Source organism: Hydra vulgaris, chromosome 01, assembly GCF_038396675.1.
Source record: "Hydra vulgaris chromosome 01, alternate assembly HydraT2T_AEP".
NCBI classification, from domain to species: Eukaryota; Metazoa; Cnidaria; class Hydrozoa; order Anthoathecata; family Hydridae; genus Hydra; species Hydra vulgaris.
In genome coordinates, this window is record NC_088920.1 from 20,367,322 (window position 1) to 20,384,106 (window position 16,785).

Consider the following 16,785-nt stretch of genomic DNA (forward strand, 5'->3'; position numbering starts at 1 on the left):
TATTAACAGTTGTTTTCAAGAAGAAATTGTTGAAGAATCCGAAACTATCAAAATTATAAGAGAGTTAAGAGAAGAAAACGAGAAGTTTAAAAATTAAATTAAAAAACTAAAAGAAGACAGTAAAGCAGAAATTGAACTTCTTCAAAAGGAAAATATGAAATCTAAATATATTATTCAAAAATTAAAAAATGTAAATACTGCACTTTGTCAAGAAAAACAAAAAATTGAAAAATCAAATTGATGAGGCTACTTTTAAACTAATAAAAGACAAAAAGAAAGTTCAATTTTATACAGGTCTTCCTGATATACATGTTTTTAAACATGTTTTTAACTTAATTGAAAACTACGTGCCAGCTAATAATGCTTCAACTATGACAAAGTTGCAAGAATTTTGTATTGTTTTAATGAAACTGTGTCTTAATTTGCTGGAACAAGATATAGCGTATAGATTTGGGATAAGTCAACCAACCGTATCACGAATCTTTGAAAAATGGCTTCTTGTAATGGCACGCAGACTATCCTTTTTAATAAAGTGGCCAGAGAGAGATATATTAAGGAGAACAATGCCAACTTGTTTTCGAGAATTTTTTCCTAAATGTATTGTTATTATTGACTGTTTTGAGATTTTTATTGAAAAACCAAAAGATCTGACAGCTAGAGCTCAAACTTTTTCTAAATATAAGCACCATAATACTGTTAAAGTTTTAATTGGCATTACTCCACAAGGCTCAATATCATTTGTTTCAGAAGCTTGGGGTGGAAGAGTATCTGACGTTTATATTACAGAAAATTCTGGAATATTAAATAATTTACTTATTGGAGATCAGGTGTTAGCAGACAGAGGTTTTACAATTGCAGATTCCGTTGGTTTATATTGTGCAGAATTAAAACTTCCTGCTTTTACACGAGGAAAGTCTCAGTTATCTCAAATAGAAGTTGATTGGACTCGAGAGATTGCCCGTGTACGAATACACGTTGAACGTTTAATTGGGCTCTTAAGAAATAAATACACAATTTTGCAAGGAATACTTCCTAATAAACTAATCAGTCGAACAGATGATGGAATATGTAAACTAAATGATATTTTAACTGTTTGTTCTGCTTTATGTAACCTTTGTTGTGGAGTAGTCCCTATTGATTGACTTTTATTTTAATATATAAAAAAATACATAAATGTAGTGTTATGTTTATTTATTCATTTAAAACTTTTTTTTTTTTAATTCTGGTTTTCTTGTGGCAACAATATGGGCAAAACCATTTTCCAATGGGTTTGCTTGTGAGTCCAAGACAATTAAGATGATATATTTTTATAACGCAAGTTAAATCGAAACATTTAATTATAATACTCTCTTTGATTTTACCGCAAGTACATATTGTTTCAAAATTGTTACTTTGTTTTAATTCCCCAATATTTACAAAAGTATTATGATTTCTAGAATACCATTTAGCAAGGAGTTCAGGCAATATCGCTAAGATAAAAAAATCTCTTGCTTTGTTTAAGTTTTCAGTGAGGAATTCTTTATCAACATAAATTTTTTCAATTAGACTAGCTTCACCATTATACACAATAAAATAACAAATCGGAATATTTGAAATTAACATTTGTAGCTGAACTTGATAATAGTATTGATGATTTCTTTTTAAATAGTGTTTTCCATCCTTTATTTCCATACAAAACTCTTTATCATTATTTGCCAGTTCAAAGGCATTTCTTTTTGTGCATTTAAATGGACATTTTATCTCAACTATGTATTCATGAGAACAGCATGTACATTTCATATTACCATCAGGAGTTGCTCCGAGGTATGGCCATCTGGGTGTTCTAAGCAATCCACAATCAAAAATTTCAACATTTTTGTGAGTTGTTAATAGATGCGATTTTAAATAATTTTTAGCTACAATTTCATTATCACAACCATACTTTGTTGCTTTGGTAATAAATTTATTTTGTGATGGATAACATATTTGCATTATTAAATTTTTAGAAGGCATGGCTATATTTGAATGACAACAAGCTTTAAATTTACTAGCTGTTATAACCCCAGCACGTGCTCTAAACCATAAACTTGATTGGGATTGATTTTTTGTATGATCTGAAATCAATTTAATTTCATCTTCAGTTATTTTTATATCTAAAAAAGTTTTATTTGAAAGTTGCACGAGTTCATGATACTTTAATTGTTCATATTCTCTTTTGTAAAAGTTAAAAATGATTGTATTAAGTTTTGCAACTAAAGGTATATATTTATAACTATATTCAGGAATTATACGAAGAATTACACTATCTCTTGCATTATATGATATTTTACTGTAAAAGTTAGCAATTTCTGATTTACTTGGAATTGGAACGGATGAGGCTTTTTCGATATAAGGTTTTGCTCGTGTTTTGTTCTTTACTTTTGCTTCAAATTTTTTTTTAGGATCGGTAAAATTAATTTGTGAAAGTGGCAAATAAGTAACTTCCTTAAGGTTTGGCGGCAACCAAGCACATAATTGAGATGTACAAGCATCATCGTTATTTCTTTTCCGATAATCAGATGTTAACATTAAATAAAATAATGTTGCTCCAATATGAGAACAGACTTCGCCTAAACCTGCCATACATGTGCAATGTGCATTTATAACTTCACCATCTCCTTGAATGCTAACCCATACCCTTGTTGGAGTTTTAGAAAAAATGCTCTGACCATGTCTTACACGACTGGTAACAATATAAATAGACTTTACACCATGAATGAACTTTACAAGAACGTTGTGAACAAGACCACTAGTTACATAGTTGTAAGACTCAAGACCTTTGTAAGATTTTAAACTAGAACTTGTAAACTGACTAGGAAAGTTGATTAGATAGCTGTATATATCAGCAAAAGTTAAATTAGGCCATTCGTCTACGTTATTAGTTAGTTCACAGTCTTTTTCTGATAAAGAATACGGGTCAAAAATAATCTCTAGAACTGATAATTTTTCTTCGTATCTCTTTTTTGCTTCCAAATTAAGACTCTCGTAATACTGCGATCGCATAATTGTAAGCAAAGAAGAATTTAAATCAATTACAACAGATCGGCTTTTTGTATCTAATATTTGTTTACATTTTTTTGCCACCCATCATGGCGGATACAAAGTTTTGCGGACGTTTGGAGTTCATATGAATATCATGAATTAGAACCTTTTTATAGTCGGCAAAAAGACACTAGAAACACTAGACACTAAAAGAACTAGGGTCATGGCACCACCTACCGCGACTTTAAGAAATCTTTTAACTTCAAAACTTCTTAACTCCAAAACCATAACAGATTTTTATTTAGGGTTTTCGAATTAATATTTTATACTCAATTATTAACTAAATTATATAATTCGAATTTGAATAAAGTTATTTTTTTAATGTTATTTTTAATTTTTTGTAAGATCTAGTACGTTTCTTCACCTACCGTGATAAAGCACCACCTACCGTAATCGATTCTCCACCTACCGTGTATGAAAAAAAAATCATATATTTTAATTTTACTTTTATATATTTAAATCAAGAAACAAATACATAAGTTTAATATGATTACAAAACAAAGAAGACATTCGCTATAAAATTATCCACCAAAGCTTTTTTCTGAATTTAGATTTTTTTTCTTTTTAAATTTTTTTTTTTAATGTTTTTTTTTTTTTTTGTCTTTTATTTTTATTTTCTTTTGTTACAGCTTGTTTTCTTTTAGATTTTTCTTGTTTTTCTTTTTCTTTCAATTCTTTTTTTTCAGCAACTTTATTTTTACGTTCAATTTTTTTGATATCTTCTTCTTCCTTTGCATTTTCTCTAGTTATTTAAATCCCTAACCATTTGGCTGAAGTTACAACGCTCGGTAATCGTTCAACTTGTTTCAGGCTTTTTTTTGTGATTGGTTGTTTTGGCCATAAAAGAAAGTCGTGTAATGAGTTTATATCTTTTTATTATTTGTTTATTTGAATCTGGTGGATCTGCTGCTGATTTACTTTCACCGGATTCATCAAGTATTACGCATTTTCAAGATTCGCTAACATTACTAGATACGATTTCATTTTGCGTACTGCTAATATCTAAATACGATTCTTTATCGATTTCATTGTTTAATACATTATTGTTGGCTTCTATTAAATTTATGGTTTGTTTGGACCTATCGTTAAATTTTAGTTTTTTCCAAAAATTAAATAATTCTCTGAAGTCAATTTTACCTCCCCATTCTTTATTTCCAGTTTTTTCAAACTGTAGCAATACTTCAGGTGCAACGTTGTCTTCAAATAAGTTTCCCACGTTATTATGGCTTAAAAGATTAGTTTCATTATTATCAATTGTGGAATTTAATTTAACACGTTGAATTAATTTTTTATAATCAACATTGTTCGCATTAAATGGGAATGTTCCTGTCGACCTAAATCCGTTAATAATATTTTTTTTCATACTTGGATCCATAACAAAATTATTCAACAACATTGGTACATTTTCTTTGGAAATTTCATTAAAATCGTTATCCAATTTAAATTGCCGACAAATGCTCTGCCATTTTTTTTCATTGGTCCGAAAACTGACACATCTAATGGTTGTAAGATGTGTGTAGCATTAGGAAACAACGAAATCAAATGAATTCTTTCCGAAGAGCAATACATACTGAGCTCTTTAGACAGATGCGAGCGGTGTTCATCCATGAACATATATATAGGTAATTGTGTATTAATAGATTTTAAATATGGTACTAACACATTTGTGAAGTACTCATAAAAGCATTCGGCGGTCATCCAGCCGCTGTCGCTTTTACCGAGTCCCCAACCTGGTGGTGCAGCAGCAGCAATAGTTTTTGACATTCGAGCATACTTGTACAATGTTAATGATGGTGCAAATTGACCATTTGCATTTACGCAAAATAGAGTTGTAAGGTTTTCCTTATCGCTGTTGTTGCATTCTTCATAAACATTACTTCCTCTAATGCCAATTACTTTTCCAGTTTTTGGTGCTAACTCAAAACCAGATTAGTCTAAATTAAAAACACGAGATGGATCATCAAGGTATTGCGCATCATCGCCTAATAATTCATACACCTCATTAAACCATTTTCTTATCGATGCTTCAGTTATAAGACCTCTAGCTCGACAAATATGCTCTGCTCATTTTTGTCTATTCCTATGTCCTATGTCTATTCGGCATATCGGAGATTTTGAGAACTTTTTTTTTTAATTTAGGGGTCGTCTATCTATTACATCACGCTGTAAGGGGAGGGGGTTAATGGTTTTATCACGGCTACTACGAGACTTGTTACAAAAGTGTTACGATTTTGTAATAAAGGAGGGAAATGATGGCGCGAAATAAGTCCAAAGCTCTCTTCAAACCCTGGATCTCTAGCTTCTAAAGCAAGCGTTCTAACTACTACGTCGTAGCCTTAATGCCATTTTAATGCTTAAAAGTTATAACCAAATATGGTTTAATTATTTCATCCAAAAGGTCTTGTCATTGAAAACTTTAAATAAAAATAAAATAATACAAAATAGCAATTGAAACAAAATGTGATTAATTTATTTACTTTTATCTAAAATAATTATAATAATAAAATACTATTAAAAATAATTTTGCTCCAGTAAAACACGTTCGATTTGTATGAACACTAAAATATTATAATGAACGTGCCTTCTTTTATAAAAAACTATTAAATTAAATATAGGTGTTTCTACAAAATGGTTCGAAAGAAATCTTCTTGCACTCAAAACCGTGCTAAAGCTGTAAAAAAAAGCAGCAGAAGGAGCAAAACTTTAAGAAAAAAAAATTTTATGGGATCTAGAATTTACAACTATAACGCACACCAAAGAAAATGCCGCTTCTTCCACTATTCAATTAAACCCTGCAGAAAGTTAGCTGTTTTTTCTGTTCTTTTATCAAACAACCTCTTGTATTTTTTTTGTTATTACTAATTTTTACCTTAAAGATCCCTGTAATAATGACTAAGGTTCCAAGTAAGACCATGAGGACCATAAAGAACGAATCAATGAGTCCTCTTCTTCTTTCAAGATTACAATAATGACCAGTTATCATCTTTATCAACTAAACACGCCAGTTATCATCTTTACCAACTACGCCAGCTTCAAGTTTTAATAGCAATTAGGCACGTGTTGAGTCAACACGTACTTGATTGCTATTAAAACTTAAAGCTGGCGTAGTTAATAAAGATGATAACTGGCGTGTAGTTGGAGTAGGCGCTGCAACGGCTGTTGATGATGATATTGCAGTGACTGAGCAATATGTTACTGGTGCTGCTGTTAAAAATGATGATAATGGATTAAACGTTTGTGTGATTAAAAATGCCTTATGATTTATGTTGTTTTTGTTAAGTGGAAGTAAGGCAGTGTAATGAAAGCCAGCGATTGCATGTAAGCATATAAAACTTTAACCACTCTCGTACAGAAGTTTGAGCAACAGTGAAATATTTTGCTTAACTAAATTCTTACATTGTGAGCTCTAGTAGACAAAACAAAATTATTTTGTGTTTTTTGCACATTAACACCGCTTCCAAAGTCATGTCAGTGGTATGTCCATCTAGTACTAAAACATAAATTCCATCAATTTACTCAGTTTTGGATAATGATATTTCTTTCTGCCGTTCAATAAACTTATCGTGCTCAGTCCAACCTGATTTTAAAATTGAATATTTGGAGCAAAGGCTTTCCATTTTTGAATAAGTGCAACTTATCTTCACGTTCAAGGTAGTCAGTTACGAATTCAATGAGCTCACTTTGGGTTTAACCATAACACTTGGCACCAAGTGATTGGAACGCATGCACCATCATTCTTTCTGTTTCATCAGAGAGTACCTTTGCTGTATCTTGGAAACTTTTATTGTTCTTATTTTTGCGATCTTTGAGTGTTGAGACTGGATCGCCTTGTTTGAATGCAGCTTTTTTCAGTGACATTTTAAAGAAAGTGAGTAAGTTAAGTTGAAATAAGTGAGTGAAACCTCATCAAAGGCATCTACGTCTGTGATGTTTGCATCCGCTGCTGATGGCACTATTTTACCCCCTTACGTTGTGTACAAGGCAATGCACTTGTACCAAAGCTGGACAGAGGGTGGGCTAAAAAATGCCAGGTATAATCAAACAAAGTCTAGCTGGTTTTATTCCTTTTGATTTGAAGATTGGGTACTGACAGTTGCTCTTCTATATCTGAAAAAACGAAGTGGTCGAAAATTTTTGATTGGGGACAACCCTCGATTTATTTCAATCTAAAAAACATGAAGTTGATGTACTATTCATCCCCATTTGCGAGGTGACTAGAAACACCGTTATTTAATTTTTTTCTACAAAATAAATTAAAAAATTTAATAACTATAAACAAATAGGTCTAACTGAGACATTTGTTTGGGCAAAAAATTGTTTATCTAAAACAACTGCAAATATACAAAACTTCAAACCAGAATTGTTCTGCTAAAACATTTCACATATATCACAAAAGCAATATACAGACTTTACTCGTATATACCTGAATATTCCTGACTGAATATAGTTATAGGGTATAAGTTTTTATTAAAACAAAATAATAATTTAAGATAATTTTAAAAGTTACATAAATTAAATAAAGACTTCTCACTAAACTTCTTGATTAATTTAATTTTGATCCTGCAATTTAAGTGCGCTCTGCAACCAAATTTGAATATTTCTGTTAAATGTGTTTACTTAAAAAAAACCGGCCACAATTATACGTATTATTGATTAATACGTGGTATTTAACTCGAATTTAGGACTTAAAACTAAATGCGCATTATTCTGGTATCAACAGCGGTATATAATACGTTATAAATACTCTGGCTATTTACAATACAAGATGTGCCGGTGACGCGAAATAGATTAACTCCCCAAAAAGTTAACTCCCGGTTAAAACATTCTAACTCCCCGGTTAATCTATTTCGAAATAAATCAAACCCGGGAGTTAAATTATATTAAAATATTGCGAAGTGGATAAACCGGAATTTTAAGTATTTCTAACCCCAACTGAAATAAATTAACGCCCTTTAATACGCGTTTTAAATAATTTAACTTACAATTACATCTTCAAAATTGTGTAAGTATTTTAAATTTTTTGAAAATATGTTTAGTATTATATATATTTAAATATATAATATAAAAATATTTAGTGAGCGTTGAATAAAATTACTTTATAACTGTTTATTTTTGACAAGCCTTTATATTAAATATAAAAAGGAGATCAAAACAATAGTAATTGAAGGAACTGAAGTTCGTGCAAGTTTTGATCTACTATTACTATTGTTTTTATACTAACACTTCAGAACCATTCTTTTTTGCTAATAATAATGTCTAAGGTTATAGAGTTTATATCTAAACTACTCTCTCTCTCTCTCTCTCTCTCTTTCTCTTTCTCTCTCTCTCTCTCTCTCTCTCTCTCCTCTCTCTCTCTCTCTCTATGTGTGTGTGTATATTAATATATACTAGTTGGCTATATAAACTCATATATATATATATATATATATATATATATATATATATATATATATATATATATATATATATATATATATATATATATATATATATATATATATATATATATTTATATAAATTACCCGGGGATTTAATCTATTTCGAAATAGATTAAATTCCCGGGTATTTTTTTACGCAACGGGAGTTAATTTATTATGGGGGTTAATTTATTTCATGACACCGGCTGGGTTAGAACTAATTTGTAAAATGTAATGATTAGTTATAAACAAATTCTTTATTAAAAGACCGAATTTTAAGCTGCCTTCTATTGAAACAATACTACTTTTAAGACTTTAAACTAGATAATTTAAAAATTGTTGCGTTTTAATTAGACGAAGCCGATTTAAATTTTTGATGAAGCCGGTTTTAATTGAGCAGCCGTGGCACAGTGGTTCGAGTTCTGGCTCAGAACCCAGAGGTTCGTGTTTCGTGGCCAGCTCTAGACCAACAAGCGACATTGGGACGGAAGGAAGCGTGAAGTTTTTGTTAAATGCTCTACCGCGGTGCTCTGTGATAAGACCGTAAGGACTTATGGGAGCACCTGAAATAACTACAAAAAAAAAAAAAAAAAAAAAAAAATATGAAAGCCGTGAATTATTGCGTATAAATTTGCACTATTTATATTGCTTTCTTTTATGACCTCATAAAGTCAGTTCAAAAAATACAATGCAACTTGAACTTCACTGCTTGCAACTTAAAAATCTTTTGATATGCTCATATCACCTCGTTGTAAATATTACCCAAATCTACCCTATAGAAGATTTTTATCATATTCTTTTACATAAAGTCAATAACAAACTCTTAACCTTAATATATAGTAAATCATTTACACGTGATTAAATTAAAAGTAAATATGTTCATCATTGTTTTATGAAAAATCAAACATACTTTGTGTTTTAGACAAACAAAAACATCTAAAAAAAACAAGGTTTTTCTTTCAGATAATAAATACTTCATTTAATTTCATTTTCTAAAATTTAAAATGTTTATTTCAAGTAAATTAATATGTTAAAAAAGTGCGTGCATATAAATACAGTTATAATAATTTTTTGTATGCTTTTATAATTATATGTGAAGGTTTTTTTATAAGAAGTATCGTTTATTTTGTGTGAGTTAATATTATGTAACATTTACATTTTTTATTGTTGTTAGTTTTTTCAAACCATGTTTATTAACATTCAATAATAATTTTATATCCTTTTTTAGCACAACTGCTTTTCAAAACTAAATGACATCAAATCAAGAAGATTGCCATAAATTTAGTTGTTTTACGGGTAATTTTTTATATAAACGCCCGTTATTTTTAATTCTATGTTTCAATGATGCTTTCATTTATCAGTAGTAGTAGTAGTAGTAGTAGTAGTAGTAGTAGTAGTAGTAGTAGTAGTAGTAGTAGTAGTAGTAGTGGTAGTAGTAGTTGTAGTTGTTGTTGTTGTTGTTGTTGTTGTTGTTGTTGTTGTTGTTGTTGTTGTTGTTGTTGTTGTTGTTGTTGTTGTTGTTGTTGTAGCCGGGATCTTTAATGCTCGTGAAAGCAATCGTTTTTAGTTTATACGTTTTTTGTTGAGCTGTATACTTTTATTAGGCACAGCTGTTGTTTAAGATTATCAATAAAAAAATTATAAATGACTAATATGCACTTAAAGTGATCATAAAAGTGGCGACCGGTAATAATAATAAAATATATACAAATGATTATCGTAAAAACTGTGAATGTATGATATCACATAAAAAATTAATATTAGTGTTTTCTATGCATACTTTTACATCTTGACAAATTTTAGGTAAAAAAAAAAAGAAAAAAATGAAAAAAATGTTTTTGATTTCTTTTTTATAAATGTAATTAATGCTTTTATATAAAACGCAAAAATATTTTATAAAGGTCGAAGCCTGCTTTGGTTTGCTGCAATGACCAGCAAAAGTATCTTTGGTATATTCGTGTAGATCAGACACAAATAAAATGTTACAGAACATGCAAAAAGTGACCAATAATATGTATGCAAAAGTTTATGTGTAAATGTTTTGGAGTTAGCGATATCATTTTTAGTCAAATTTAGATTTAATAAACTCTAAAAGGCGCGACTGTTTACCTACTGTATTTTAGGTGTCAAATTTTTCTCACTTAAAACATACTATTGAACTCTTAGCATTAATAAAACTAAATGGATTGTTTTCCAATGGCTCTTTAAAAAACGATATTTACCACAACAGTAACCTGAAATATTTTTTTTATAAAATTGAAATAAAGACAGATTTTGTTGCAAACTTATTAGGCAAAAAATACATAGAAACTACATATTGACTATAGTTGCTCAAAAACATATAAAAATAACAGTCTCATGCACAAAATTGAATAAGACTCTGTTATTTTATGACACAAAAATATTTACATAAAATCATTTTTATGCATTGTTTTTCAAACAAAAATGAAACGGATTTTTAGCTAACATATTTTCTTTATGAAAAAATAATTTCATAATAATAGCACCAAAATTTCGCACCACAGATACATTCATGCGTGATGATAGTACGCTCATTTTACCTAGGTGCTCATAATACCCTAATCTATCCTATTTATGGAAATAAAAATACTTAATATTTTCGAACTCAATGTTTATTACGGTTTACGCTTTACATACATTTGGAAAAACACTTTAATTTTACTCATCTTTAAAGACCTTTTTTTTAAAACCCAATTAATTAAATATTTACTTAGAAATAAAAATTTTGTATACGAACAAATTTGCAGAAAAAAGTTTAACAAATTTTTTATTGCATATTCTGCACCTGCGTCACACGTCTCTGGATAAAAATTGTTTTAATTGCTTTTTACCATTAATTTAACCATTACTTTAAATATCTTTAAATATAAGCTTAAATTTTATTCTTTCGTTTTTTTTCCACATATCATTGATATACATCGATGATACGCACAAATAATTATCTAAAAAAATAGACTTAGTTAGTAGTGTGTTTATGGTGTTTGGGGTGCTTAGAATAATCTTATGATTGAGTATTTCTTACTAAGTTAAAAGAAGTTGATTCCAGTCAATAAATGTTTATATCAATAGTTTTCAAGCAAGTATCGCTTCTTCTTTTTTATTTTTTAGACTTTTAATTAATAAAGGTCAATTCGTCAGATTTATATATTTTTTGGATATAAACTTCATCGTTTTTTATAGTTGGTGCACTTCAGTTTTCATGTTTTAATTTTCTTTTTGTATATTAGACATTTTGGTATTCAGACATTTTGGTATTCAGGTTAAATATTTTTGATATTATAATTTCGCGTGGATAAAATAGGGTCATTGAATTGTGTTGATACAATTTTTGCCTCTTTATTTTTTTTCTTACAGTTCTTTAAAAGTGTCTGTCAGAACTTCGTGTATCATAAAAGTTCTTTTGTCTAAGTTTTTCGACTTTCTGAAATGTACCAACAGGTTGGTTATGAAGACAGCAAAACAGGTTAGTTAAAAGTTTACATACATACACAGGTATACATATTTACACATACATAAGTTCAAAGATACAAATACACTTTTATGTACAAGTAAACTAAAACTCATATACATATATATACACCTACACATTGACATATATGAATAAATGCATAAATACACACATATACATAAATATATACATGTACACACAAACACATAATTTATTCATTTTTTATTTTAGTTTTTTTATTTATTATATATATATTTTTTAAATATTTTTATTATTTTATTATTATTTATTATTTTTTTCTTACTTATTTTTCGTTTCACAACTTTACTCAAAACTCATAAAAAATCGTATTATAAAAACATGAATTGTTTAGCACGACTTACGTTTTAGAAATAAAGTATATATAATGTGCAATGAAAAATTATAAAAAATATTAATAACAAATATCAAAGAATAATATTAAGAAATAACAAAATATCTAGAAAAAACAATATACCAGAAAAATATCAGGAACAAAATCTCGTAAATATATATAAAAAAACATGTTTATCTCATAATATTTTCTAAAATACTATTTTTATAAAAACATAAGATTAGAATATGAAATACTAATGAAGAGGGTCCTAATGAAGAGCCCTGAAGGACTCCACAAGTTAAATCTAATAAATTAGAAGAAACAGTTGAATTAATATCAATGAACTGTTTATAAATGCTTAAACAACTTTTAAGTTGCATTAAAATGTCTTTTTTGATTCCATAGTACTCTAATTTTTTAAATAGAATTTTGTGATCAATTGATTCAAAGACTGTGATAAGTCAATAAAACTCGTAACAAAAATTGGGATTTCTTAAATAATTCGGCAATACTACGGGTGATTTCGTCAATACTGCGGGTAATTTCGTCAATACTGCAGGTAACTTTGTCAATACTGCATGTAATTTTGCCAATCCTGCGGGTAATTTAGAGTATCGCTACTTATACGTCAAAACGTTACCGATTACTGTAATATACGGTCACTATTTTCAAAATAATGGTTACCTGAGTGTCCTACTATGTAATATCAATAGTTTTTGTTATAATTGTGTTATTGCTGCAACTAACATTTACATTTTATTAACTAAAATAGTAGCAATAGTGCTAATTTAAGTGTCGTTTAACTTGGCTTATGCATTGCGTGAAAATGTAAGCAATTAAGATATAAAACACTGTCAAAATGCATTAAAATGTTCAAAAATGTTGAAATAAAGATACCTACATGAAAAAAAAATTTAGGTATGATAACAAATTTAGATAAGAAATTTGAAATCTCACTAAATTTGTAAATTTTCAAGGGATTTTTATTACTTTGTAATCTTTATATTAAAATTTTTATATTAGTCATTTTAAACTGTTGATGAACTTTTTAAGTAACAAAGTATGTTAAAAATATTCAGCTGAAAATGTATCATGTATTTCAAACTAAAAAGTGTTTTTTATTTCACTGAAATAATAATAATAAGATATATATATATATATATATATATATATATATATATATATATATATATATATATATATATATATATATATATATATATATATATATATATATATTATGATATATATTTATATAGTATTTATGTATGATCTTAGTAAAAGTTGTCATAGAACTTATAAATGTGTATTTTACTTTGAAAAAGATTCTTTACAGTCGTATAAGTTCGTAGAGAATCTTGAAAATACATAAAATACAATCTGTATCATAGTCATTAAATACAATCCGTCAAAGACTTTGAAAGGCCCCGTAAATCAAATGATAAAAAAACTGTTATTAAAACGTTTTTTGAACGTTTTACTTAAACAATCGTCGTTCAAGCGACCATTAAACGTTTACTAAACGTTTGCAAAACGTATTTGTGCCCACTGGGTTAAGGTATAAACTACTGTCAAAATGCATGAAAATGTTAAAAAATGTTGAAATAAAGATACTTTCGTAAAAAAAAAAAAAGTGTTTAGATAAAATAACGAAAATAATTGAGATATAAAAAGGTTACAGAGCCAGTCAGAGGAAAATCATATGAATGAGAGAATAGCTCTTTGAGGAGCAGTAAAAATATTTTTTAAGAATGTTTCATCAAATAAAATCTCATCTAAATTGTCAACAAGTATAACAGGTCATTTATTTTAATAATTATTTCCTTTAATGGAAAGAATTGTGTAAGAAATATTTCCTTGTAATTTAAGTAATTAATTCTTTGATTTTAATTGATTATTATTAATAATAGTTGTAGATTTTTACCATTTATAAATTCAAGTAAATTTTGTAAATTGTGTAAAGGGATAGTTTGATTTAGTATAGTTGGATTTAGTGAAATGCAACAATGCCAATGAAGCAAAGGTGGATGATAAAAATCGATAACTTATGTGCTTGCTTGGTCTGAAAAGTTGTTTAAGAGAGACAACTGTTTCAAGTAGATATGCTAAATGTGCAAGATAAATATCAATATTAGTGATTCTCGGGTATCACAAAGACTTTCCGAATCAGGTGAAACAATTTTTCAAAGGGAACAAGAGGGGAAAGAAGTTATACTCTATCCTTTGTTTAATTTCAATTCAATGCAAGTGAGACCTAAAACATCAGGCACAATGTGTTATTGCCTAATCTGCAAAATAGGTTGTTCAAAGCTGCAAGAAAAAATCCTCTTAAAGAACAACCACCATTGGAAAAGAACTAAATGCACGTTGCAGTACAAGCCTCTACCATTTAGAAAAAGGTTTGCCCCACCAATGCTCTCCAAATAAGTTCAAGGAAAATCTTTAATCTTTAGCAGCTAAAAACGCCGGCGCAGCCAAAGAAATTGCACCTCGAGTTTTTTGTTTAATAAAGAAATATGCCCTGAAAGAACTATTTAACTAAAGAATCTGGCGAGCCACCAATTACACATCCCCCGGTAAACAATTATACATAAATAACATTTACATATATATTCAATCAAAACCTTTAAAAAAAGAGAAAAGTTAGGTTCTGGAAATATATTTTTAAGTTTCAAATCACTTTGAAAAACAAATAGTTTAAAAGTTTTATGCAAACTTTCTGAACAAAGTTTAATATAAAGATAAAATATATATGTTTTGGTTTCAGGTCAAAGTAATGCCAAGCCATTATCAAGTGCGCCTAAATTGACCTCTCTATCCCTTGTAAGCGTAAAATTAAATACAGGAATATCAAAAAACTGATTAAAGAAACTGAACAGAACTGTAAATCAAACATCAAGCAGAAAGATGGTTGAGCCAGATTTTTGCAAGAAACTCTCAATTAATTGATTGATTTTTTCTCCTGCAGTGGCTTAAAAAACACCGACTGAAAAGGAGATTCTAATAGAGATCTGGTTGTTGCTCACAGCAATGAATTACCAAGTCTTTTGAATCCTTTTATTCAATCTTGCATAGTTTATTTTGGATATTTTGGTAAGCGCTGAATTGATGGTGGTAAAGGTTTTCTCAAGTTTTGTACAAGCATTGTTAATACTGCGTTTAGTATTGATTCTAGCTCACTGCCTCAAAAACAACCTCTCACTCAAAGGACTGGAAAAGAGACTGGAGTTAAGAGACAAATTCTTGTTGCAGTGTCAGAAAATTTGCCAGAAACACCCTCAAAAATTGAAGAAATCTAGTCACTGATTAATGCAAAGGGAGTTAAACTAATTTTGACGTTCGATGTAAAAGTTGCATATATAATTTGTGGTCTTTATACCCATTTAAGTATCCACCCTTGTACATGGTGTTTAGTCAAATCCATACGTCTTGCCAAATTTTGAACCTTACGAACACTGGGCACACTCAAACCTTGTTTCGAGTCTTTTCAGCAATCTGATGGGATTGTTGTTTGCACTACGTGATTTTGAAAATAATCCCACCGATGGAATTGCATCTCCTAATAGGGGTTGTCACTTTTAAGTGGCCAGCTACCCTCCACATTTAGCTGAGCCCGTATCATGGTGGCCAGTTCAAAGAAAATTAATGCAGAAAACTATTAAAAATGTGGATGTGCTCAAGCAAATTGCTGATACAAACTCAGTTCCCAACATTCTCCACATAATTAAAGCATTCAAAAATTTCAATTCAGTTGTAAAAGCCTGCTTTGGATTTATCTTTTAACCGGATTTTCTAAAATAATTAAAAATTTCAAAATGTGTGACTTAATGATAACTGGTGCCAACGGAAAGCATAAAATTGACATCGTCTTCTGCCAGATCAAAGATTTTATCAGTCGCAAAGGATCTCCCCTAGAGTTCCTTTGCGACTTTGTGACAATTGTTCCCCTTAGGGTGTGGGAACAATCGTCAATTCTTAAAAAAAAGTCTTCTATATCTAGAATTTCCTTTAAAAAAAAAAATTAACACCCTTCAGAAAAAAAGTTGGGACCCCCTCCTCCTTTCACTGTGTCGACGGCTGTGTTGAATACATTTAATTTAGATGTATTAAGTAATCTCATTTATTTTATGTAACCAATGTTTCCATGTAATAAGTTTATCCAGGAAAACTCTTAAAAACGTTGCAAGGCAGTTACACACTTCACTCCTTTAATCTCCATTTAAGTTAACTCTTTTAATCTCAATTTGGTCAATAAAGGTTGGAGGCAGATTTATTGGTAGATTTATTGGTAGACTTTTTTTTAAGTGCATAAAAGTAGCGTATTTTTTAATATTATTATTTATAGTTAACTTGTTGCATTTGAACCAGGAAGAAATGTTTTTAAGCTCGTCATTCCTTGTGAAAAAAAGTTTAAATAACTTTATTGGAAAGAAATAGGTCAACGTTGTCCGCAAACATAATACTAATAGATTTGAGGCTTTATT

The 16,785-nt window shown here is 29.2% G+C and overlaps 2 protein-coding genes across 3 annotated transcripts in view; both read left to right on the forward strand.

Annotated features, from left to right (window-relative positions):
* LOC136075182 (uncharacterized) overlaps window positions 1–16,785 on the forward strand; it is a 127,509-nt gene that overhangs the window by 88,819 nt on the left and 21,905 nt on the right. The window contains exons 1-3 of one of the 2 annotated variants that reach the window (XM_065787630.1): window positions 9,398–9,607; window positions 9,706–9,773; window positions 11,853–11,961. In XM_065787630.1, coding sequence (XP_065643702.1) covers window positions 11,925–11,961 — 37 coding nt within the window. In that variant the 5' untranslated portion in view covers window positions 9,398–9,607; window positions 9,706–9,773; window positions 11,853–11,924. Of the gene's footprint in view, window positions 1–9,397; window positions 9,608–9,705; window positions 9,774–11,852; window positions 11,962–16,785 lie in introns of those variants that run through there. The other variant, XM_065787629.1, reaches the window with a different exon arrangement.
* LOC136074202 (uncharacterized) lies at window positions 372–1,142 on the forward strand. Its single transcript, XM_065786506.1, has one exon. The coding sequence runs from the start codon at window positions 372–374 to the stop codon at window positions 1,140–1,142; it is 771 nt and encodes a 256-aa protein (XP_065642578.1).

Bases quoted from the DNA above. Each gene is read 5' to 3' on its own strand.
- LOC136074202 (XM_065786506.1), top strand. From the start codon at position 372: ATGACAAAGTTGCAAGAATTTTGTATTGTTTTAATGAAACTGTGTCTT.